This window comes from Psittacula echo, assembly GCF_963264785.1.
Source record: "Psittacula echo genome assembly, chromosome: 2".
In the NCBI taxonomy this organism is placed as follows: domain Eukaryota; kingdom Metazoa; phylum Chordata; class Aves; order Psittaciformes; family Psittacidae; genus Psittacula; species Psittacula echo.
Genome location: NC_137737.1, coordinates 149856157 through 149883393, shown reverse-complemented (window position 1 = coordinate 149883393; position 27237 = coordinate 149856157). Strand labels below are relative to the sequence as shown.

Here is a 27237-nt window from a genome sequence, read left to right as displayed (position 1 = left end):
TTGCAGGGAGGGCAGTAGAGATTGATGGTAAAGAGATTCAAAGCGCTGTCTTCCAGCAGACTGCAACCACATTATCTGCTGAATAGCCTCCAGTCAGACTCCAGCTACAAAGCCAGCTAGCTCTCCAAAGTACTCAAACCTTGCACTCTGCAGGCCAACAACGTAGCTCAACACCAGAATCAAAGGCTGGATCAGTGCCTTTCTGTTATCTGATCAAAATTTATCCTAATCTTGTTTCTAATTCATATCTAGAGGAATGCATTCCAACCCCTCTGCATACGCTTTTAGCTACTGCCACAAAATACCATCGAAGTTGCATACTATAGTTAAGTCTCCTTGTTATCTAGGCTAAATATGTTGAGTTTAGTAAGCATTTCTCCACAAGTCCTTACCCTCACCACCCAGAGATTATACATTTTGCAATATTACATCTTTTACTCACAGAAGCCCAGTTCAAGGCCATAATTTTCATTTTCAAAGGCCCATGTGCATCATCTTAAAATTAGCTGGCTGAATATGCACGCTTCATGAATTCCAGCTTGCAGGACTTTATGATCCCTTCTCATCATGGAAACAAGGATATTATTCTGAAAAGTCTCCCCAGATATTAAATAACAAAATTACACAAAGAGACTAGCAAGAGTTCAATTTCTCATTTCCAATGAGACCAAACTGATCATGCTCAGGTGCTTTGTTGCTGATTCAAACTGAAATCAATCAGGGCTGGGTTACATATTATGAACCCCGCAGTGTTAAAACAGAAATTGCAATAACAGGATACAGTCAAGTCAGTGCTGGTTTAATACTCCCTATATTAACACTTTCCTGAAGTGCCAACCGCTTTTCCAGAACTTGCATTTCTTTCTAACATGTGAGTTCTTATTTACTTGAGTTCCCTGTATACATCCACAAGTTAACATGACTTATCAAGATTTATCAGAACTCTTTTTCTCTGCAAAAGTTACAACATCGGTATTTGTTTATTTAGGGTATTACAGCTGTCCTGCAGCCAACACACAGTAATTCAAAGAAGCAGTCTGTGGTGGGAGTGAGTATCTCAAACACAAAATAGTCTGGAATACCATAAAATTACACGAAAGATCTAAGTCTACAAATATAACAGTCCTTAAAGTGAATGCTTAAGCACAGAAAACACGGATTAACATAAATACATCTATATACACTCTCGTATCTTTATAGTGTTGGCTAACAAAAGTTGAACTTTCAATGTAAAGAAAACAGGACATAGTCAGTTGTGCTTCTTGCACTACATATTAGATCAATTTGACTTTCAAAGCTACACGCTGTTTTTTCTGTCAGGCTCTCCCAGCACTCAAGGCAGAGGAGGAATGGTGTACCATTGCCCATAAATTTTGACAGTACATTTCAGACTTTTAAAACACATGTAACACAAACATCTGTCACTTGAGCCAATAGCAACAGCAGTAGTAGGCAGTTGTCTTCATACGCACCAGGAACAGATAAAATACACACTTTGCCAGCAGGTTTCACGTTACTGCTGACAGCAGAGGAACACAAGCTCCCCAACTCTTTGATTTAGTTCCATGCTCTGGAGGAGAACGTACATTCTTAATTCAGGATACAGCTAAGCATTTTTCTTGTTGTTTTTAGCAGGTACTTCATTTTCAACACCAAAAGTGCAAGACAACCTCTGTGCCCCCGAGTTTGGTCTATTCAAACCTGTCGGTAATTCAAGTTGGACAATACATCTTGAGGAAAATCATCAACCAACCCACTCGCTTTAAGAACAGATTCACAAAAGACAGCACCAAAATACCCCTCTACTGTCTAGATGCTCAGTAAGTGAGAGGATACAGACCTGTGTAGGAAACCACTGCATGTTTCCCTCCTCTGTCTAGATGTACTTGAACCCTACCACGGTACTTCAGACTATACAGACCAAAAGAAAGCTTAAGGAGGACACTGACTGCTTCTGCAGCACCAAGGGTGCATTTTCACTTCTCCTTCAAATCACAGAATCATAGAATCATAGAATAGTTAGGGTTGGAAAGGACCTTAAGATCATCTAGTTCCAACCCCCCTGCCATGGGCAGGGACACCCCACACTAAACCATGCCGCCCAAGGCCTCATCCAACCTGGCCTTGAACACCGCCAAGGATGGAGCATTCACAGCCTCCCTGGGCAACCCATTCCAGTGCCTCACCACCCTCTCAGGAAAGAATTTCTTCCTTAGATCCAATCTAAACTTCCACTGTTGAAGTTTGAACCCATTACCCCTTGTCCTGTCACTACAGTCCCTGATGAAGAGTCCATCCCCAGCATCCTTGTAGGCCCCCTTCAGATACTGGAAGGCTGCCATGAGGTCTCCACACAGCCTTCTCTTCTCCAGGCTGAACAGCCCCAACTTTCTCAGCCTATCTTCATACAGGAGGTGCTCCAGTCCCCTGATCATCCTCGTGGCCCTCCTCTGGACTTGTTCCAACAGTTCCATGTCCTTTTTATGTTGAGGACACCAGAACTGCACACAATGCTCCAAGTGAGGTCTCACGAGAGCAGAGTAGAGGGGCAGGATCACCTCCTTCGACCTGCTGGTCATGCTCCGATACAGCTCAGGCTTTCTGGGCTGCAAGCACACACTGAAGCCGGCTCATGTTCATTTTCTCATCGACCAACACTCCCAAGTCCTTCTCTGCAGGGCTGCTCTCAGTCTCTTCTCTGCCCAACCTGTAGCTGTGCCTCAGATTGCTCCGACTCAGGTGTAGGACCTTGGCACTTGGCATGGTTAAACTTCATAAGGTTGGCATCAGCCCACCTCACAAGCGTGTCGAGGTCCCTCCGGATGGCATCCCTTCCCTCCGGCGTATCAACCGAACCACACAGCTTGGTGTCATCGACAAACTTGCTGAGGGCGCACTCAATCCCACTGTCCATGTCACCGACAAAGATGTTGAACAAGACCGGTCTCAACACTGATCCCTGACGGACACCACTCGTTACCGGTCTCCAGCCGGACATCGAGCCATTGACCACAACTCCTTGTGTGCGGCCATCCAGACAGTTCTTTATCCACCGAGTGGTCCACCCATCAAATTGATGTCTCTCCAATTTAGAGACAAGGATGTCACGTGGGACAGTGTCGAACACTTTGCACAAGTCCAGGTAGATGACGTCAACTGCTCTGCCCCTGTCCATCAGTTTCGTAGCCCCATCATAGAAGGCCACCAAATTGGTCAGGCAGGATTTCCCCTTAGTGAAGCCATGGTGGCTGTCACCAACCACCTCCTTGTTTTTCATGTGCCTTAGCATGCCTTCCAGGAGAATCTGCTCCAAGAGTTTGCCAGGCACAGAGGTGAGACTGACTGGTCTGTAATTCCCCGGGTCATCCATTTTCCCCTTCTTGAAAATGGGGGTTATATTTCCCTTCTTCCAGTCATCGGAAACTTCACCTGACTGCCATGATTTTTCAAATATGATGGCCAGTGGCTTAGCAACTTCATTCACCAGCTCCTTCAGGACCCGCGGATGGATTCCGTCAGGTCCCATGGACTTGTGTACATTTAGGTTTTTAAGATGGTCTCGAACCAGATCCTCTCCTACAGTGGGCCTAGAGTCCTCATTCTCACAGTCCCTGCGTTCGCCTTCCAAGACTTGGGTGGTGCGGTCAGAGACTTTGCCAGTGAAGACCAAGGCAAAGAAGTCATTGAGAACCTCAGCCTTCTCCAAATCCTGCGTAGCCAGTTCTCCAGATATCTTCCGATATCTACGTTGTCCCTAGTACAGCTCCTCAGAAAACCCACACCAAAGGACATTTCTTAGGAAATCTCATCTCCCTGACCTGTAACACATTTTATCTGTTAGGCTGCAAAAAAGAGCAGAATGCTACAACATAAAATTCTAAACTAAAAGAAATCAGAATTGGTACAAAGGAATATAAATAGACCGGAGAAAACAAATTTCACCTCCTGAATGCAGGTGTCCTCTTAAAACCAGAGAAACATCTGAAAGTAGAGTGCCCCAAAATCTCCATGGAGCCCCTTGGATAGGGAGCCAATCATCTGCTAATCGACTGCAATTCATAACAGAAGAAAAATTATAGCTGATTGGAAGGCCAACAACCATACATAATATGCTTTCATATACACAGTCAGGAGACCGAGCATGCACAAGTCACTTTTCAGACCAATACCTACACCTAGATGCCCATGAAAAGTAGGTATGTCTTACAAAATGAAATTACATCAATGAGAGAAAGAGAAACCTAATCTAGGTGGCCCTGCTTGAGCAGGGAGAGGTCCCTTCCAATCTCAACCAGCCTGTGATTCTGTGATATTCCTCAATATCCAACAGCCTTATCTTTAAACCATTCTTCTGGAAGATGGTTGAAAGTTAGCCCAAGTTTAAGTCCCCTCAAGCAAACAAGGAAATTGAATCAGAGCTTCATATATTCTATCAATGACAAAAAATCTGAGTTGAAAGAATAAAAGTGATAGGAGTGTGGGACTTGTAAAGGAAAGACCAGCATAGAACACCACCACTACCTGACTGTGCCCACACTTGCACCAGAACTATCACTTGTGACTGATTTCTAAAGTTCCATCTTATTTTTCCATTTGGCTTCCATCAAGACATTATAAATCAAGCCACAACACTTAGATTCAGGTCAAGCATTTTGCTGTACCTGAGTTAAGTCTTCTGAGATTTTAGTTCGGAAAGCAAAGGGCCACACTTTTCAGTCTGGATTTGTTTTATTCAGCAAATGACAGAAAAATATGTTCAATTATTGATTTCTCCCTGTTTTTGTTTTTTTTTTTTTAAGTGAGATGAGCCAAGAGTGTGTGTTAGACTACAGACTACTCATGACAAAAAACACCCTCATCTTGTGTTACAAACTATTTCCCTGTAGGCTATGATAGTCTGAAACAGGAAGAGATAAGATTCAGTGACCCACGAGGTTCCTGCCAATCCCATGGAAATGAAACCCAAGAACATTATATTGCAGAGTCAGAAATTCAACAGAAAGAGACCATGCAGGGTCTGACTGCCCACCCATCTTGATTGCTGAATGCCCAGTTTCAAACATCTCAAGGGCCCAGCATTTCCAATAAGTGAGTGCCACACACATTCTGAAAACAGTCATCTCAGAGTGGGCACAGAGAAGCTGAGGCAACCAGTATTACTAAGCCCTTGTGAAAATACCTTACTATATTGTTCTATAATAATCATGAAACTTTTGCTCAACATGAAACTCTCTTAAACCCCATCACCAGCCGAACTAGGCCAACAGTGCTTTTGAAAGCAACTTACTTACTGTACTTCTTTTTTCTTTGAGACTACCAGGGGAAGGCTAAAAAGTCATAATGATCCCACTTGAGACTTGAGAGCAGTAACAAAGATCTTACCAGATATTTCTGCCACAACATCCAAACAGACTGCAACATAAAGAAGGGCAATACCTTCAAACACCTATTGACACTGTTGTAATTCCTAATGAAATAAACAGGGCTCTCACAGAGAGTTTGATTTAGCAAAACACTCCAACATGTGCTGACATGCTTTGCTGTGTAAAATTCAAAGTAAAATATTATTCAACACCAATAGAGATGGTTTAATTTAGGCTGAGGCACACAAATAATAAAGTCATCAACTAATCTCTCACAAGTAAACAGTTTGCCATGGAAGAAAAAGAGAAAAAAAGTCTTCGTATCATATCGACATATTTTTTGCTACTGTAACCTCTGTATTTGATGCCACACATTCAGCACCAAGACATGAATACAGGTAATGTCTACACACTTCCCCAAATGAAATGGGTGGATGATTGACTAAATATTGAAGAAATTCTTTACTGTGAGGATAGTGATGTACTGGGACAGGTTGCCCAGAGAAGCTGTGGATGCCCTTTTCCTGGCAGTGTTCAAGGCCAGGTTGGGCAGGGGCTTGAGCAACCTGGTCTAGCGGAAGGCAGGGCTGGACCCCCATGGCAGGGGGTTGGAACTAAATGATCTTGAAGGTCACTTCCAACCCAAACCATCCTATGATTCTATGATCAAGGCCCATACAATTCCTGGGCTATTTCCCTCCCTTCAGACAGAAGAGACCAGCACCTGACCAGCACCTCTTTTGCACTTACTGAATACCAAGGTGACAGTGAGGTTAATCTTCATTTTACCAATTAGCACCTGCTTAATTTTGCAGGAAGACCAATCTGAAGTTAATAAAGACAGTGTGATAGTAAGCAAAAGCACTGAAAGGAGGATAAAGCATTTACAAGATGCAACAGTTTTGAGAAGCAACTCAAGCTCTCCTTCCCCGGGCATTCACCCTTGCTGTTCCTCTGTTTCTGCTCTGCTGCCCCTTAGCTAGGATAATAGGACTTTTCATGGGATGGTATTATAGATTGGATTAATGAAACAACCCAAGCTAAAAATAGCATTCTGTCCTCCAAAACCAAACCAAACAAACCCCAAACACATGTAACTGAACCTGAGATGTATATATATACAAAGCTGTACCAGGACAATTGAGGGGGTGGCAAACTGTAGCAGTGTGGAGTTGGGGGGTGGAATAACTTCTTGGTCCAACTTGTTTGCCAAGAAAAAGGTAGTGAAACCACACCTGTATTTTCTAAGCAAGTAAAAGGCATACGTTATCTTCACAGAGAAAACCTGACAAATCTCTAATAAAACAAAGAACAAAACCCCCTCTGTTTTACTGACTATATATATCTATATATATATGTCTGCCTCTCTTCTCAGTGGATTTCAATGCATGATGAAATTAAGGCTGAAAACAACATTCACTAATAATTTTAATGGGAAAGGATTTTCCTATGACTAAGAAGCTTCTCGCCTGTGGAGGCGTGGGCATGTCTACACCACACAGTGGAGCACAGTTCTGAGCCCTGAGCTGCTACTGATCTTGCCTTCCTCAGAACCAGGGATGGGAGGGCTGGGAGTATTTAAAAACAAGGGTCTGGTGCTGTCCTCCTCGTCCCCACATCCTCCTCTCAGAACCTGATGTGGTAATATTAGAGTCTGGGCAAAAATGTTCTTTATGTATTTTCCCTCCCAAGGAACAGTGAAATATTCGTTAAGGTGTTGTAACTGTAACTCTCTGATCCCTCAGAATGCTTTCTAAAACTACGATTTCAGATTAAGTGTTTTATTTCGAGATGTTTAATGGGCATTTACGATTTCCATAAAAGATTCACAGGCTGCTTTATCACTGATTTCCACTGGGAAGGAATGCAGCAAAATCACTTTTTTATTATTTCTTACGATTCCAACAAGTTCATTTCCAACTTGTCAGAATTTTCTTTATAAGAAGCACAATTTCTTCTGTATTACACAAGATCTCTACTTGCACATTATTAATTCTGCAGAGGTAACACACTCCTTTTTTGTTTACAAGTCAACTCTCTTAATGCTTTCTGTTGTCAATAGCCAATTCTTCCCTTATTTTAAATTGCATTGACAGGTGGATGATAAATATTTTAGTGTGAATTGCAAGTCTGTCTCTAATAAAAGGCACAGTTGTTATTATCCAGCAGTGAAAAATACCATTAGGTTTTTCACAAAAAAACCTTTGCTTGAGTTAATGAACCTATTACGTTTCTCATCTCAGAGAAGCTCATTCAAAGTGCACCTTCATTACCCTAAATGCAGTAGTTACTTGGAATTTCTACCATTTGAGGGAAGAGGAAATGGGCTGGAAAGGCACTTCAGTAAAAAAAAGTCATTAAAGAAAGGAAAATAAACCCTTTTCATCCAAGACCTTCAAACTTCTCATAAACATTACTTCTCTGTCCACAATTAGAAGCAGTCTAGCTCAGAGACCAAGCTAAGAAGCCCTCATCAGAGCTTATTTAATCAGATATAACGTTTCAGTAAATACGACTATCTCAGGTCTGGGCTCAAGCTATCATAATATCCGAGTCTGGTGCAGATAGATCCAATTCAAAATCTAATCGCATAGACTAGACATGCTGCATGTGGCACCACAAGAAGCAGGAGGCACATGCTGCATCATCAATGGCCTGGCCAGAAAATAGGGCCATGACGTAGCACTGTGGGTGCAGTTTCAGTATAGAGGCAGTCTCACTCTCGGTCCCTCGTTGCATACTCCCTTCATACTTCAGGTGTCAGTACTAGTGCTTGTGCATGAACTAGTCAACAAACTGGTCCCACTAAAACAGAGCGAGCTGTTCTTTCTAATGCAAGCAAAGCCTGATGAGCAGCCTGCATTGTGCATGAGCTCTAGGGCAAGTTTAAGCAGTAGGGCACGTATCAAACAGGAAGGTTAAGACCAAGATAATCCTTCACTTCAAGACAACCCAGCACTGAGTTATTTCAGCTCAGTTCAGTGGTCAGTTATTTCTATTTGTACACCAAAAATACCTACAGAACCCAAACTAAGTTTCCACAACCCACAGCAACAGCTTCATGCAGACACAAATGAACACTCTTCCAGCACTCAAAATCTAACATTATTGACCTAACATGAAACAGCTGAGGGAGGAAAAATGCCCAAATATGCCTGGTTTTTAAATGTCAAATATTTTGATTAGATACTTCCAAACATAACTTCTTTTTTTAATCTGAACCCACACAGTCTCCCCTTCTATGTTTTTATATTTCTGCTTCTACAACCCTTGGCGCTACTGACTTCAGAATTTAGCGAAGCTAATGAGTAGCCACAGACAGAGCAAGGCTGGACTTCAGCTAATAGCCGGGGTACTCGCTGTATTGCAGCAAGCTGCTCAGGGTGGAAAACCAACCCAGTTTTAGAGTCAGCTTTTTAGACAAGTCTGGCTAGCAGGGAACTCCACGTTCTACACCACTGTGGGCTGAGCAGTGATGTGTCATACAACAGAGCTGACACTGGTCCACATATATAAAGGAATAAACAGAAGATAAATCAGATTCAAAATATACAGCTAACAATGGAAAGTTTTGAATTTTTAGACCAGAAACACTGATCTGTTAGGTTATTAGAAATGGGGAAGATTAATAGAAAGAGATGTAAATATCATCTCCAAAGTTTGTAGTAAAGATAAATACTTGCATATGCTTTGGATATTTTCCAGTTTCTGTTGAAGAGAGCTAACTGACAGAACACAAGGTTAAACTAAAGGAGTCTATAAAACCAGTGTCCCATGCAAGCAAAGGTCAAGTGATGTTCCCACAAAACATCCACTTCAGCATTAATCACGTACTGCTATGTACCTGAAGTGCTAACCACGCAGCAGTATCAAAGCTAGGACTTACAGAGCCCTTAATTCCTCAATATGAAAAAACAAACAAACAAAACCTAACACAAGAAAACCAACCCACAACCTAATCCTAAAAGGATTAGGAACACATGTTAAGAACACAGACAAGGCAAAGACTGCACACAAACTGCAAGCATAATGAAAACCAGCAATTCATTCTGCCTCTAGAAGGCCTCCTTTGCACAAAACCTCGCTGTGAATTGGCAGATCTCCTCTTTTTGGCATGGATTACTGCTATGTGGCATTCATTCTGTTGCTTGCATACTGGTAAGTGACAGAGCTAAATCTTTCCATTACTGGAATTTCATTTCCCACGTACTTCATACAAAAATTTCTCCTGCTATGAGGAGCAGGAAGAAGCATCATGTGGAAAATGCACATCTCAGTGCGAAAAAGGGCAATGCAATTCTGTATTCCCTGGGTCTCTCACATATTCACCAATACTTGTGATTTTGAGAGGAAACAGGAATTTGTTTGATGGCTTACAGTACACCACAGATGATGGTCTCTCAGCACGTTTTTAGATAATGTGGTTATCTTTGTCTGTAGTAGGAAATAAGTAGCTTTGTGGGGGCCTCATGGCATTTAAAGGGGTAGTTTTGAAAGAAAAAGGAATATAAATTGAAACAGTGTGTGGAAATGTTCTGTAACTAGATAGGAAAAAGTAGAAGGCTCCCTCTGTTCAGTGCTTAAACAGAACTGGTGAAGTATCACACAGCTATCAGGCATTGTGTTATTAAAAGAAGTTAAATTCAGAACCATATGACTATGCTTGAGATTTGTGCAGCTGACATGTACTAGTTGAGAGAATTGTCTCCCCTTGATACCAATATGCTTCTGAATTCTGAAGAATCTAAAATCTGGTTTCCCATAAAAGTGAATGGGCCAAATCTGTGCACTAAAATAAGTATGTTCAGTGGAGAAGTCTTGATGACCTTGAGACATCAAGGCACACTACGTATCTCCAACAAAGCATGGATAAGAGATTCTATGGTACTGAATGATATCTATGATAAGAGAATCTAAAGATACTGAAGAAATACAGAGTGAGCTATGGCATACCTTCTTCACTCAAAAAACAGCTGTGAATTACATCCACACCCACAAGTAATAAACTTAAAAAATAAGTCTTATGAAAATGTCACATTAATCTACCCATACAGTAAGAAGTCTCCTCACCCACTGCTTACTAAGATGATTAGTAAGGAAATCACAAGTTAAACTTTATTCATCTGCTTAAGAAAAATAGGAAAGAGGTTGCAAGGTTGATTTAACTCAGAAGATATTATTGTCACTTGACATTTACATGCAATGTATAATTCCATTCCTACTTACAGTCTGGGGAAAGCCTGTTAAAATACTTCCTTAATGTGTGAACACTTCTTTGAATTGTGTTCTTTTCATCTGCCACTTTTTCCTTAAGCCAGCTGGCTTCTTTTGTTAAGTACTTAGCAGTTTGAGATTGCCACCTTCTATTAAGTGCTACTGCACACACGTATTTCAGAGCACTCTATGGCATTTGTTGATAATGCCAAAATAGTAAGAAGGTTCATACACCCTTGTATCTTGAACAACTCTAGTGTGAGATTTATCAGAAAGACCACCTCTTTCTTCTCATTTTCAGCCCATGAACCAGTCTTCCTTCTATTTATATGCCAGACTACTCTTCCCATTTCAAAAGCTTTGTAGAAACGACAGAAATTGCTTAAATGGGAAACATCATTAGGAAGGCATTTAAATCTTTTTCATCATCTAGCACATGGTCAGTGTACTGTCCTGATTAATCCTTCTGCTGTGGCTTTCTTATTCTTTACCTCTCCTCTATTACACACGTTTCTTTACCACCTGCTCCTCTCCCCTTCTCTTCCACCTCAATCAGTTTTCCACTCCTGCTCTTTTTTCCCCCTGAGCACTTGCTAGTCTGATTTTTGATTCTTTATCAGTGATATCTTCCTGGTGACCATGGTCTTTGGGCATCACCTTCTACTTCCTCCTATCCTTTTATATAATAGCAGCTCTAACAAATTCATGATTGTTGATCTTTTATTGGCATAAAGGTCCATTAACACACATAAAAAAATGCAAACTGAAACAACAATAACAAATATGACATAAGCTCATTAATAGCAACTGCTATGTAGTGCAGTTTGGGAACTAGCCTAATGGAAAGAACTGAGTGACTGGGGAAGCAATGTGATTGATGGCAGGTTACCTGGCTATTACTGTATGCCCTACACAGACAGTTGTGCTGTATGATGCTCAGTGATGAGAGCCATCTAACCAGAGGTACAAGGATTGTTCTAATTTTGTTTTTTTTTAAAGGGGCTGATAGTACGCTGACAATTTTGCAGGTGAATCCCTACCTTCATATAGCACATGGCGTATGATTCAGACAAAGGCTCTTTCTAGACCAACAAGCATGAGACTAAATCCTGCTAATTGCATTCTCCCTCAATAAGCCCTTTCAGTATTTCAAAGAAAGAGCAACACAAATTACTCAATGCCTGGAAAGTGTGACTTGCATCAAGACTGACTAAAACAGCTCAACTTGCAAATTTGAAGTAAGAGATGCTAAAGGTGACTTGCTCATGACCTACAAGTACCATCCTAAAGATTTCTGAACATATTGGGCTCTTTGATAATCAGACAGAAATCTAAGAGCCAGTGCTTGAAAACTGAAACAAAGCCAATGAAGAAAGAAAATACAAGGTTGAAGTGTTTATTCAGAGGTGGGATGGAGTCTCTGTCACTTTTCCTGGACTGGGGCTTCCACTGTAAATTTTCTTTCCATAAGCAGTTTTACTAGTACATTTTTTGAATCCATGGAATATTTTCACTCTTCACATAGTATTATTTATTGACCCACACATAGATGTCAGACTATCCTGCCATAGACATGGCTGCAGGATCCACTCATAAATTTCATCTAAGTAAGTGCACATCTTCACTTAGTCCCCTGTGTATATTTTTAATAGTTCAAACCATTTCATATCACCTGGCTCTTGGAGACGTGATATTTCCTATTTGTTAATTTACAAAAGGTAAAGATGTCATCTTTGCAAGGCTGTTGGTTCTTATTTCCCCTGCAAACGTATTTTTCCTGGCTACCTATCTCCCACGTCTTCTATCTCCTACCTTCTCATTTGTTTTTAACCTACCAACATAACAAAAGACTCGTATTATTTCTAGACTCTTCCAACATAATTTCCACAAGCACAGAAGACATAAGCGACAACAGAAGTTAATACCTATGTAGCAGTTCGATATATTCAGACGTTTGTACATCCTCTCAAAGCACTCCTGACACCTCTTTTTATAGAAGGGAAACTTAGGCCTAGTGAACTTCAACGACTTGCCTAAGGCCACAGTGCAATGCCAGCCTGAAAGCACAACTATTCCTAGCCTGAAGGCCTCAGCAAAATCAGACTTGGAGCATCTCAGCTCTTTTATCTCTTTCCTGTAATGCTATTATGAGTTCCTCATTCTTCTTGAGAGAAAATGAGGGGGGGAGGAAAGGGACGAGGAATGAGCAAAGAAGGAAAAAAATGATCAATGAAAAGTATAATAAAAAATATTCTAACTCTACAATCTGGACAACCAACCCTGGCCTGTCCTCAAAGGATGAAATTTCATAGGTCTCAGTATCAGCAATCGTAAGGAACACACAAGTCTTCCATGTGATTCTGACTGATAAAGAAAACATTTCCATTTAAATTCGTGGAATTTAATCAGTACATATTATAATCTTCATTCTTCACTAGAGTGTCAGCGTGCTGGATAATACTGGTGTAAATGCAAACATGTCATAAAACCTGGATTTGAGTCAAAGTGCATTTTTAAGGTTTTTTTTAATTATTTTCATCTGGAAGTATTTCAAACCTCGCAAAATTAATTCTGTGGGCACTAACAAAAAAGTTATTTGAGTATTTAAAAAAGAAAGGTAAAAAAACAGTCACAAGTTCTTGAATTCTTGAAAACAACAACAAAGAAGAGCAAGGAAAAGAAGGAGGGGAGGGAAGTGTGTCCTGTTTTTATTGACAAACACAAGGGATCAGGATGAAGGTTTCAGAATCATAGAATCACAGAACAGTTTGGGTTGGAAGGCACCTTCAAGGGTCATCTAATCCAACCTCCCTGCAATAAGCAGGGACATCTTCAACTAGATGAGGTTGCCCAGAATGATCACGTCTACATGAGGGCTTCGTTCATGTTTTGACCAAACACTGAGAACATGTCAGCACAGTGCTTACTTTCAACACAAATAACTCTTTCCTTAATGGAAATTATCAAGAAACGAAATACAATTGCTTTATATTCTTGGTCTTTCTGAGTGCTGCCAACCCCAGGGCTTTTTCTGCTTTTGTGGATTCCTCCTCCCTCCCCAGTTATTTCAGCACACAATTAGATCACTGAAAGCTAAATACTCATCTACTTAAATCAATAAAAATTAAAGCCTTCAGAGTGGGTTTTTCAAAGCCCACACTACTTTCTATATATACTGTATGCCTCTACATTTAAACAGGATTTAGCAGTATTTTCTTATTGCCACATTTCTGTGGCAGAAATACGGCGATAAGAAAATGACAGGTTAATATACTACAGAGAATATTTTCATAGCATAAATTACTCAGATAAAATATTCCTCTCTGGCTTATGTTCAAAGAGGTTGATTTATCTTTGTGCTAAAGAGCCCACACAAGACCTCTGCAGTACTTCATAGTATTTTGAAGCTGGAACAGACCATTAGGATCATCTATTCTGATCTCATGCATTGTAGAGGCCAAAGAACCTCACCCAGCAATTTCAAGCCTGTAACTTACAGCTGTAAGCTCACTCATTCTCTCAAGGTTAACATCACTAGCGTGCAGAGGGTCTGCAGAAAGGTCTGCACAGCATTTAAATCCCACTTACAATCTATTTTGAAGACTGCTGAGAATTTATGAGGTCTACGACACAGAGAAATTTATAGTGACTACGGGTACGTGAGGTAACCCACCGGGTGACTGCAAACCTCCCTAACTCATAATGACCTTTGGGGGAGAAAATTACCCGATTCCTTAGGAAAATACATAAGAAAAAAGCATAAATATGCACACATACGTATGTATGAATGTATTTGAAACAGACATTATGTGATATCACCTACCAAACTCAAGAAGGAAATTGTGCAGTTTTCATCTGAGCACTCACAAGAGTTCTGAGAAAAACTGAGACTGTCCAGAGCACAACCTCCTGTTCAGGTGTGAGCTGTCAGTACATTTCCATGAGAGTGCACCAAAGACAGTTATTCAGCAAGCTAGCTTGAAATCAAGACTGGATTTCACTCTGAATGATATTCTCTAGTTCAATCACACCATACCAGCTTCATGCAAGGGTAACTGTACAGAATGCAATGATCTGTATTATGCAGGAAGTCAAACCAGTACAGCCTTAAAAAAAATCTATGACCGAATGATATGAATTCTCTTTCTCCACTATTAATCTTAATCCTCCATTTATACTTCAGTGTTACTAAATGCAAGAGGACAGTGATAGGGCACCAACACCTCCAAATCCATTCTTGGAGTGAGTCAGGGTAGTACCAGCACAGATGAGCACAGCAGGTGATGGAATAAGGGCACAGGATGCAGGAAAAGGCTTTGCTGCCACCTCATGGGTCCTTTCTCCTTCCAGAACTGCAGTAGTGGAGGAACAAGGATGCTTGGATGCACTCGGCTTACTGAGTACCCACAACGGGAAAGAGCCAGCTGAACAAAAGCATGCTTCTTAACATAGCTACCTCCCCTTGCTGCACGCTGTTCTTTCTGCAGTCGAAATTCCAGCTAGGAAATAAGAACAATCCCACATGTTTGTTTCTTCCCACTTTGTAACATTACAGACTATGGTCTGGGTGGTTTCTGGATAAATATAAAAGAACACAAATCCTTCATTACAAGTCAATTTTTCCAGATTTTGAAACAAGGAACATTTCCGAATTCGCATTTTTTTCAGACAGCTTCTTTGAAGAACAGAGCCTTCAGAATTACAGCAATGGGCTCATCCTTGCTGGCTGTAAATGTTTTAAGTCATTTTTGCACCATAAATACTGAAGCTCAGAGACAGGACAAGAAAAAAAACCAATCCAACCCTCTCTTCTCAAAATGTTGGTATTAACTGAAGAGCATAATTCACAAAATGCAGTTTTTTTATCTTCAGAAAAGCTTTTCACAAGAACCCAACCAGTCCTTTCTGTTTCAAGAAATAACATTACCTAAAGCAGAAACACAGTGTGACACCATTTACCTACTTCAAGAAAAAAACAGGTATCTCCCTCACTGTTAGCTGAAAGATTAAATACCTACAAAACAATCCAGGAAGCACAACATAATAAGAGGATAAGCACAAGTAACAATAAAAAAGAACATCTCTCCTAAAAGGATGAAATTTGAAGCGAGGGATTGGAAGGAAAGAAAAGTTAGTATTCCTGAGAAAGGCAACCTGAAGCATTTTATCTCACATACCCCAAAATACAAGTTTACTTTAAAAACCAGGAAAAGAACCTTCTCAAGAAGAAAGATGTCATTTTGGTGCCTACACAGAGCTTGCGCATGTCACCAATGAGTACCACAAACACTGGTGTAGCAACAAACCAGACCAGTTAACAAACAGCTTCTGACAGATAAATGTCTGGGGTTAGAAAGAAACTTCCTCTGTGAACAGCTTGGTTTGGCGAGGGAATTCTTGCAGCTTCACAGGAAGCATCTGTTAGAGGCTAACACAGAAGGGTTACTGAACTTCATGAATCGCTGGTTTCTCTTCATTTTCTATAGTACCCTCTCTCATAGCTAAGCAACATTTTTGTATAGCAGCCATCAGTGAAAAGCCATTTATCTCCAGGATGGACTCTGACATCCTACACTAACATTCTCTAACAAGAAAAAAAGAGAGAAAAAAATCCTGCAACCCTTACTTGAAATTTACTCAAACCTAAAGTCAAAGTAAATTCTGAGACTGAGGTACACTTTTAGGGATTTCAAATCCAGGTAAGATTGTTCCCTCATGTCCATATAGAAGAAATGGATTGCTTAATTCTAATGCTATTCCTATACTGCATTTAAAACTGCTTGTTCTTTGTTTTCCATGAGCAGCTTCACAGATATGTGGGATCACAAGGGAAAAACAAGATCAGATTCTTCATGCAGGGTCCCTACAACACAGGCCACAGCTATGAGGCCTTGGGTGGCATGGTTTAGTGTGAGGCGTCCCTGTCCATGGCAGGGGGGTTGGAACTAGATGATCTTAAGGTCCTTTCCAACCCTAACTAGTCTATGATTCTACGAGGCCACTGTGAGGTGGTGAGCAACCTAACAAAATCACAATTCATACACAAAGAAAAGTAGGATGCACAAGCAAACGTCTTGACTTCTTATCTGGACAAGAACAAGATAGCAAGTCACAATTTAGTCCTGCTCATTTCCTCAGAAAGCAGATCTTCATACTGCCTTTTACTCCAGCAGGTTGCAAAGTGTCATTCCAGACTCTATACTATAGCCTGTCTACAGGGCAGTACTTTATGGTTTGATTATTTTTTATGAAGCACAGTGATCTCTAACAACGTAGAAACTAACAGAGCATGACAATATCACAAGCATAGGTGTCAGCAGGTTTATTTCTGGATCCCAAACCAATCACATCATGGTCATCTCATGCATAAGAACTTTGCCAGTATTAAGATTCATGCTATGCTACGGCACTGCAGGAATCCTGCATTTGAATTTTCAATGAAGAATATACTAGAAAAAAAAAGGAACAAAGGAAACAAATTGACCAAACCATTGTCTATTCAAACACAGTTCCATCCTTATAATGGAGTTTCCACTATCCAAGTAGGAGAAATTTCAGGTCAATGACAGAGAAACTTTCACCAAAATGTCTCTTCCTCTCTGATGAATGAACTTACAATGTTCAAGTCTGACTGTTGCAGGTTGCTGCAGTGTGTCTAGAAAGGCACTGCTTGTAAGAATAATGGATATTCCACAGAAACTCATGAACCAACTATTAAAAGGCTGCCAGTAATTTCATAAAACTAGGCTAACCACCTTGTCTAGATTCTCTACACTCTTTCCTATGCCAACAAGGGTCAGCAATGTTCAGAGCGATTCCTGTTTAACACCATTTTAAGAGAGCAGTGAGAGAAATTAAAGTGTGGAGCTAAATCCACATGGAAAGAAGAACCTATGTTACCACCTACAGTTTAGCTGGTATTTAAAAAGCATCATGATATAAGGGGATCTGAAGCAATCTGGAGAAGAGAAAGCAATCATTAAAGAGAAGACACTGCACATGTGAGATGCAGAGCAGCACACATGAGGAAAAGCACAGACAGCTCTGGGGCAAGGGGAACAGACAAATGGGATAAGCAGCCGGAATTGAGGTAAGCTCTGCTGGCAGAGACAGCAGGTTATGCAAGAGGAAACGAGCCGACAAGCAGGAAAAGCCAGAGCTGTAAAGGACTAACTTATGCTGGGGAACATGCCAAAGAATGGTATCACTAACACTCTGTAAGACACATGGGCCTGCCCTGTTCATACTGGTGAGCAGAAGAATCCTTCAAAGTGTGGAGAAAGAGAGGAGGAATTGTCAAGCAGCCCCTGATACTGCTACAGGAAGATCACTGCTATGTAATACGGATGGCAAGCAGCCACAAGCAGCAGCTGGCCATCACATTTTAGGGCAAGGCTTTAAAGAAAAAGCAAAGCAGCTCATTTTTTCCCCCAGTATAAAAATAGAGGTCAGGTGTAATAACTGCTTCCCACCCACCTATTCTACACTCCAAGGCCTCTACGCTTCACAGTGGGAATGGGATATGTGGTTGGAAGAAAGTCCCAGACATCAATGAAGCATCCTGCTCTCTACTGGAAAACCTGACCAGTTAAATCTGTTAATGCTTTAAAATGATTTTTGGAAGTTTTACATTAAGAAGTTCTTATCTCCTTGCCTGTAGTTAGTGTAGTCTCCAGACCTCCCAGTTACTTCCTATTTGGACATTCTCCCCAGTTCCACACAGCTTTGGCTCCAGCCCATCCAAAAGCAACAGCCCCTCTGAAGAGCCAGCTGCTGGCCTGGGAGGCTGGAGGTGACCAGGAGTTAGTATTCTTCATCCCCAGCATTACAATTAAGAGACATTGCCAAACAGGTACTGACTTAGTAAATTCTTTTTTTTCAATCACATTACTAAAGCTCAGGAACAGACTGAGGCTAAATTTAGGAAGATGCAAATTATAGTCAAACTTTGACGATTTTACTTGCATTATAACTGATTTTGAACAATGTCGCCTTCAAATTCACATCTCCATTAGAACTCAAATCCAGCAAAGGACAGAAGCATGTGCTGGAGCTTTAAAATATACAGACAACTCTGAAAGTTGGTGTACGGCTCTGGAATTTCAATGCATCCTTTCCTTCAGTATTTTGCTAGGTTGGATGACAAAATATCCAAGAATGCTTTGTGCACAGGGAGAGCATACTGAAATCAACTGTGCACAGTCTGGCTTTCTGGTTACATGTGGCTACAAATGTTTCCACACCATGATGGTGTTCTTGAAAGAAGAGAAAAATATGATCTTTAGACAATGTCAGTATTTAAAGATAATCAGTAGAAAGACTGAGATGGACACATAAGTTATGTTTTTTAATTCATTAAATAAAATGAGCTTTTAAATTGGCTGTTTCATTTTGACATTGTTTGGTTAAACTAATTTTCACCTCTAGGTACAGATCCTTAACCCCTTAAAGGATCTCTTTAAATTTTATCCCTTTGCCAGCACATGCTCTCACCACCATGAAGATGCTCAGTGATAAAAGTCTGCAGGTTCTCAATGGACAGGGAGGTCTTAATCAACAATTCAACTTCATGGACATCAACAAAGTTATTTAAAAAACAAAAGGCTTTCAGGATCAGATACATTAAAATTATTCTTCACCTAAATTAACAGCAGTTAACACAAACTGCTTTATTTTGCTCAAGAGAGTACATGTTCATAAATGAGCAATGCCTGACCTGAATACTTAACACTAGTAATTTCATAAATCCATACAGGACTAGAACAAAAGAGACATAAATGTGTTAGTGGACTAAGCAATAGGATCACTGATGAAATTGAAACTTGGTTAATTGCAATTGGCAATGAACCTTGTAGTCTCTCATCCTTATAGCACACTGTGAACAGTGGATTCCTTAGACAAAGAGACTTGGAAATCACTGTGGTTAGAGCTAACTTAAGATTTATCTCCAGAGTGCAGCAGCCCCGAAGAACATGCTAGAAGGCACGAAAGAAAAGGGAGGTAGTACAAAGCTGGGAACAGATTCTGAATGTTTGTATCATTAGAGGCCTCACAGACATTTCAGGCTGTTTTAATTCTACTGCGAAGTATTTTCCTTTTGACTTCTTCATGTGAGGTCTGTTGTTATTTACAATTTCAAGTAAAAAAATCCATATTTCCATATTATCCCTCACTAGGATTCTCAAAACATCTGACAGCATTAAGCTTAAATGGATGGGAATAACTTTAAATTTACTATTGTGTACCGTAAACTTGTCAAGAGAACTATCTGCGTAAGTACAGATTAATGTGAATCTGCCTAAAAATATTGTTAAATCTTTCCATTATTTATATGAAATAGGCAAGCATTTTTTATTAGTATTATTATTTTGGAGACAGAAGTAAAACAAACTCATTCAAGGTCATGCAGAATTAGATTAATTGGTACATTCTGTCCTACGTTTCAAAGTGTGGGACCATATGATGAGAAGCTATAAATCTTTAGGCTATAGATCTTCAGTCATCTCAATTGCAATTCATGGTCATGAAACTTATCCTCTCACTTTCTGGATTTCTTTGACCACTATTTATTGCAATGCTACAATGTTTAATTATTTAATTGAACCCCTCTTCCTCCATCAGTTCTAACTGCTGTTTATACTCCTCAGAATAGCTGTGTCCAGTGAGATTACTTTATCTTTCCAGAACAGAAAGTCAAAAGCTACAGGGGAAAATACCAAGTTAATAGGAATTGAGCACAATTAATGTGTAGGGGAAGAAAAGGCAAAGAGCCCCAAACCTGATGACTGCATCCAAACTAAAACCTCTGTTGTTATTGACAGAAAGGAATGGCCTCAAGTAAGTTAACAATGAACAAAGTGTTCATTTTTCAGAATATAATGAATAGATATACATAGGGCCCTTAAGCCAGAATACATTTAACTAAAGCAGCACAGTAGTGATCAGCAGGCACAGTAATCAATGGTAGCATCAGTACGTGCACTGGCTTGCAGCCATGCTGCCTTTACCCAGAAACAGATTAATTCATTTAAGCAGGACTCAAGTGAGTCAGCAGGTAGACAGCAGCTTCCTAAAAGGAATTGTGGTGTGAAGGGAACAGATAGTCTCAAGTCAACAGGAACCATTCTCCATATGAAATGACTGTTGAAATGAAAACCCAGTTTGCTTTAGTTCTGAAACTTTCAAACATTATGTCAAAATAAAGTGTGGAAGGTCTACTGTGGTATTTACTCATGTGTAAGCAATCTAATCTGATGTCCCTGATGTCCAGCCTCTGTCTGTCTTCTCCAATAGTTTTCACAGTTGTTTCAGTAAGGTGGAAGAAATTTTCTTTTTCTCTTCTGGATTATGATGCAGTTATAATGTTTCCATATAGCAATCGCTAGTCACCCAAAAGAGTTTCATTTCAGTGGTGGTGAAGTAAGTAATCCCTGGAGCAATTATTTTCATCTCGGAGACCTGAGAGGCTTAGCCAGCGTCTGCAGAGCATCCAAAATGTCTGAAGAAAGGCTACTATAGATTATGAGGTTATTAAAACTCATGGAATATCCCAAGCCGATTCCTGCCCACAAATCTGGTACCTCTTCCTATCAGCAGCTCTCTGGTTTCATGATCAAACAAGCAGTTTCATTCCCTCTTTATTCTATGTAACAACACTACCATCTGCTTACAAAAATTCAAAATCATTCTGAGAGGATTTTATAGATTCCATGACTAGTGTAAAAGTCCTTTGGTCTCTGGATGGTTTAACTGGAGAGAACTTTAAGCTACTCAGAGAGCATGGTCAAGGGACAGGTAACAAGGCCAATTCCTTTTCAATGCTTTTTGTAACTTAAATGGAAGTACTGGTTACTTCCTATCTTCTTCTGCCCCCTAGTGAGCATTGATTTTCACTCCATCTGAACAATCATATGGCTGCTTCATAATTTACATGCATATAGAAGTGCTGAAACACCAATCTGTTTTCTTTTTACAACCTTCAGAAGCATTCTTCATATCGTACTCCACTCAAACAAGTCAGAAAGCAAAGAACCTTTTCTAGGCCTACAGTACTAATATGCAGGGAGTGATTTTACTGAACAGGGACATCATTAAAATCCCTTTACACATTGTCAAAGAAAAATTTGTTAATTTCTATTTCTCTATTTTACTAGAGCTCTGAAGCTAGAAAATCACATGCACGTTCTTTCACAAACCACTGTTTAATTGTTCAAACAATATAAAGAAAATAAAGAACGATGGTGTTTGCTGCCTAGAAAGCATCTCGAATGCAGCATGAGAGCAAACCCACTACCCTACCTAAGAAAGGAAGGAAAAGTGATCCAGTTAGATCTTTTGATCTAACTTAGCATTAGGCATATTTATAGGAAGCCCCTCCATGATAATGCATTAAGCAGTAGCCAGTCCAGCAAACACTATTGTGCTAGTTAACAAATATGCTTACCAGTATTGTTTTTCGGATTGGGCTTGTGGAGAACAGCAATGAAGAGAGGAAATAGACATCACTTATTGCACTAACTTTGGCTGCCTTTTCAGTTATGTATCTTCAGATGTAAATTCAATTTCTCTCTACTTGCTATGAAAATCCTTGGTACTATTCCCAAAAAACAGCATTGTCCAATATGAAAGACCAAGGGAACAAAATACCTTCACAGGAATAACGCTTGTAAAATAAAATAACAGTCACAATAGAATTCTTTGCTTCTACAAAGCCTGGCAATGACACCTGTCAGAAGATGGGCAGTTAAATTTTGTAAAGGAAATGAAAGCAAACTGCAAATGGGACGAGAACAAGAATACAGAAACATATTATCTAATGCTGGCTCAAATGTAAATTAGTATTTCGCCTCAGAACATGAAGGCAAAGTAGGATAGATGAGTAACAATTCTAGAAATAGAAAACACCACATATGAGTTGGAGGTAAAAGCTGAACAGTCAAGCCTGGCAGATGAGATAATGCTAATTCTAAAACATGGAAAAGTATCTGTTTACTGAAAGTATGTTATGCCACAGAAAGCCTGTATCTTTCCTAATGGCATTGTGGAAGGAGCATAAACAAGCACAAGTAGTCAGGGGAGTGAAACAAAGGGAGGAGGAGCTTCACTCATTTATTCCTTGTACACATGTACTTACACCTGCAAGGGAAAGCATAGGAGTGAAGACAACTACTGTAAATAAAAAATTCACCGTGAACACCAGATCAAAGAGGTACAAACTACAAATCCAGGTCTGGAATACCTTTTCTGTAGAGCAATGGGATGGACTATAACTATGATTCTACAGGAAAGTTGCCTCTGCTAAAGTAAAATCAGTCTTTTGGTCTAGAAGCCATTTTCCAGCCACATGATATAACTTAACCGTGACAATGACCATAGGTATTTCATCAAGAGGAATCTCTTCCTCTCAGGACATGGTCCTTTTGGTTACTGAATATAATGGAAAATATAATTTCAAGATTGCAAGTAAAGATTAATGTGTCAGAAGTAGGTGAGGAAGGTAACAACATTTCCTAGGAGTATAATGCACAGACATCGCAGCAGCAGCAGAGCTGCACAATGGAGCTTTACCTGCCTTTCACCCCTCCAAAAGGGAATGCAACAGAGGCTTTTACTGAAAGGTGGAATTTTATCAAAGCTTTTGACTTTTGTACAAATAACTAATTTCTGAGGATCATTCTACAGTCTTGGGACTGAAAGAATTCAGTACATTCAGTGTATTTCCATGTATTGCTATGGCAAAGTAGAAGACATGGTGACTGCAAAAGCAGAGGAAACAGAACTGGTTATACCAGTTCTACCTCAAAGGGAATCCTCAGCTGACTATTCAGACAAGCTTTCCATTCCTCTACCTCACTAGAAATGACATGACATTTGTCTCTAACACCACTATGGATAAAAAGGTCAAAGGAGAGAGAACTACCACACTAGACAGAGAGAAAAGCTTTCGTTGTACACAAACCTTGGCTTAGTTGAGTGCAAGATTCATAACAGCAAACATTTTGTTTCTCATTCTCTACTCATAATGAGCAGTTTGGGAGATTTAAAGTTTTTATTGTTTTATTAGTGAAAACATTATTGCATATTTAAGACAGAGAAATGGGATGCCTAACATTTGCCTTTAAAAAGTAGCTTTGCAAAGTACTTGTTATTGTGAAATAGCAATGATGAGTGTTAGCAGTGATTACAGGTTTAAGGTACTCCACTTTGCAATGTCCAAACTGAAGCATCCTAAAAGGGCCTGATTTTCAGCAGTGAAACAGGCAGCATTTAAAAAAAAATCTATACCCTAACAGCTGTCTCATGCTCTGTACTCAAAACTAGTAGCGTGACTTTAATGTATCTTGCCCTAAACATCAAATAAAACACACACAAAGTAGCAGTATTAGAATGAAAAGTCGTTCTGTTCACTCACTTAAGAGGCCTTCTCCATCTTTTTCAGCAATGTTAACGATTTTAGAAAGGTGTAAGGGCAACAACCACTGGAACAACGTTAGTCCTGGGTGTTATAAAGCTGGGACAATGTTTGCCTAGTATTTACATTTTCAGTGAATTTATCATTTAAGACAATAAAGTGATTGGAATGAAAACACCCTGGTCTAGCCAGAAGAGCTACAGTTCCTACAATAAACGCAAATATTGACAGTAACTAAGGCAAAATACATAGGTCTAGGAGTCATCTGCCAGATTTAGGATACAATACAAGAGAGAATATACTTACTGAAACTTTCCACAAGATCAAGGGCAACGTGAGTAGCAATATCCATTCCAGTATTTATGTAAGACTGGCAGTTTTTCAAAGATGAAAGAGAGGAATCCACATTGTTGAATGAGATTCTCGCACCTCCTGGCATCTTGAAATTGGTACTCTAGAAACAACAGATACATTTTGAATGCAGCTTACACCCAAAGAATCTGGGAGAGAAAATGGAAGTAGAGACAGCTAACCATAACACAATGTCAACAGAACCACTGAAACATCAGAGAGCAGGGATGAAACCTTAGCTCCCAAGATGTCAGTAATTTCAGTAGAACTGCAATTCCCCAGAGGTTTTCAAATCACCTCCTATTCAATATTAAGCAGAGCTACACCACAAAAAACAACTTGCAGTTTTCATCTGTTCATTCCTGTTACTAAACCACAACGAGGTTCAAACGCAGTGATTACGTTCACTTGAAAACTACTGCTCTACTTCAGATCCAAAAAAGCCCACATGCCTGAAAACTTGCCTGTGTTTTCTAGGCATATTATCAATTAGGCTAGAAAGAAATATGACTTCTCACATCCAACTCAGCCTCACTAACTACAGGCCTGTTTCAACAGTTGGCCCTTAGAACAAATAATCCAACAAACGGCCACTCTTATAAGAATGTACTTAACAGTAAGACATCTAGCGCTACAACATTTAAGTAAAAGCCCACATTACAACTGTTGCCTTCTTCCTCCAAAGATGCTACAAACTGTAAGTACCAATGTTCCATTAGTACAGAATAGAGTAGCACAGGAATCATGTTTATCTTCTTTACCACCATCTTCCTTTCCAATACAGATCCACAACCTACAGCAAGGGTTAACTGCTTCTCCTCTGTCACTAATACAGCCTTTGAGTGTGTTTGCTTATGTTGTATCTATGGGCACTGTTCACATGAGTTGGCTTTTCTCAAAAATTCCAACTTCTGTCTCCTCTTCCTTCTTCATGCTTTGCCATAACTTGCTCAGATAGCTTGTAACTAATCTAAGAAACATGAACCTGGTGTGCAGAATAACAAAAGAAAACCAACCCAAAAGTCCTGAGTAGACAGAAATAGTGCATTAGTCCACGCAGAGAATAACTGATATGTTCAAGGACTATACTGAGATCATATGGTAGAGGTAGAGAATGGAATCCACAGCCAAATTTGGGGCATACCAGAAGTTTTACCTGAATCGTACACAAAATAACAAGGGAGTTGTTCTATCAACAGTAGCCTTTGACAGGCTACAATCCAAAAGAAAAGTGGAAAATATCTAAATAGAAAGAAGAGGACAAAGCTCTGTCCAAGCTTTGCATACCTAAGGCCATATCTCCCTCTGTTACTTTCCCTGGGACTTCAGAACTGCATCTTGCAGTCACCTTAATTTGAACAACACTGCCACATTCCTCATCAATATTGTGCAGACTGAGACCTGAATACCTGTTGTCACACTCTTTCCTCTCATACAATTATAGAATACCAGGTTGGAAGGGACCTCAAGGATCATCTGGTCCAACCTTTCTAGGATGAAAGGCATGATGTAGACTAGATGTCCCAGCACCCTGTCCAGATGATCTTGGAAGTGTCCATTGTTGGGGAATCCACCACTTTCAGCTGTAACATTATTTAACTCTTTTTAACTTTAAAGCACTTGTTTGTCACCTTAGCAAGACTATTTATATATAATATACAAGACTATTTGTATAGAACATCTGCGATCCAAAAGTACACCATTAAATAGCCACATAAAATCATGTTAGGAGCTTTATCTTTCTGAGCTCACCTAGTGTATCAAAGTTAACAGCGAGAACCTAATTCCCTTCATGAACTTGGTAAATCTCACTGAGAAAGCCTGCTTTCTTTTGGAAATTTCAGAGATACACATTGTGAAAGGTAGGAATGTGAAAAAAAACCAAATGACAGTGAAAAGTTAAAAACGTTTTTTCACTGTCTTGTCGCTTGTGGAAGCACAGAGCAAACTACACAGGAACAGGAATTAATGTTTACAATATTAAATCATACCATTGCACTGGTAGTGTCATCTTTTGGATGTCTTTTGGAAAGTAATTTAAGTACTTTTGGACATATTTTCCTTTTTCTTTTTTCTTAGAAACTGTTCATGATGCCATGCAGAGATTTCACTCTTGAATTTTCTAAGTGAATTCTTCAGCTTGCAACTGCCTATTCTGCCTTCAGAGGAACAGCCACACTCCTCATTGATTTGGCCCCACAGCAGTGGAACTCTTTTCTGGCACTCTTTTTAAGGCACTCTTTTTTGCCTTGAAGGGCTTCAATAGGTGCATCAACGAAGCACTTAGAATTTGCAACTATCGAGGCAGGCTTCTTTCTTTCGAGAAGCAACCAAATGGTGCAGGCAGGATTACAAAGCGGCAAACTTGAATTACAGTTCCTGTTCTGCCACTTCAGTATTTGTGCAAATGTCCTGATTTCTCTACGCTTCAACGTCCCAGAGTATAGCGCAGAGATAAGAAGAAAATGTTACTTTTATAACACAAGATCTGTAGATGACAAGTGCTCACTGACCACCAGGAGTGTTTACCCCCTAGACACACTCTGCGACCATCCATTACATGGAGACGCTACCAGGTGGGACAAGAGCCCACTAAGCAGGAAGCCCCGCTCCCAGAGCGCTCCGTCTTACCGTCCTACCCCATCCATGGTAAACCATGACGGCGAACCCAGCCCACCCTACCCCTTGCCAGCCGTGCATGGAGGGCCCCGGCCCCACTTCCCCTCCCCACCCGCCTCAACCCGCTCCCTCGGCCGGGACAGGGGCCGGGGAGGGCGAACGCAGCCCGGCGCACTAGCAGCGGCTGCTGCTCACCTAATCCCAGCCGCCGCGGCCCGCAAGCAGCCCCACACCGACCCCCTCGGCGGCAGGACCAGTGCCCGGGGAGGCGGGCCCGGC

The 27237-nt window shown here is 40.3% G+C and overlaps 1 protein-coding gene across 1 annotated transcript in view; it reads right to left on the bottom strand.

Annotated features, from left to right (window-relative positions):
* Positions 1–27228, bottom strand: part of NSMCE2 (NSE2 (MMS21) homolog, SMC5-SMC6 complex SUMO ligase) — a 132584-nt gene extending 105356 nt beyond the window's left edge. Inside the window, exons 1-2 of the mRNA XM_080611431.1 lie at positions 27154–27228; positions 24295–24442 (exon numbers count right to left, since the gene is read on the bottom strand). Coding sequence (XP_080467557.1) covers positions 24295–24427 — 133 coding nt within the window. The 5' untranslated portion in view covers positions 24428–24442; positions 27154–27228. The remainder of the gene's footprint in view (positions 1–24294; positions 24443–27153) is intronic.
* Between the last annotated feature and the right edge of the window lie 9 nt (positions 27229–27237).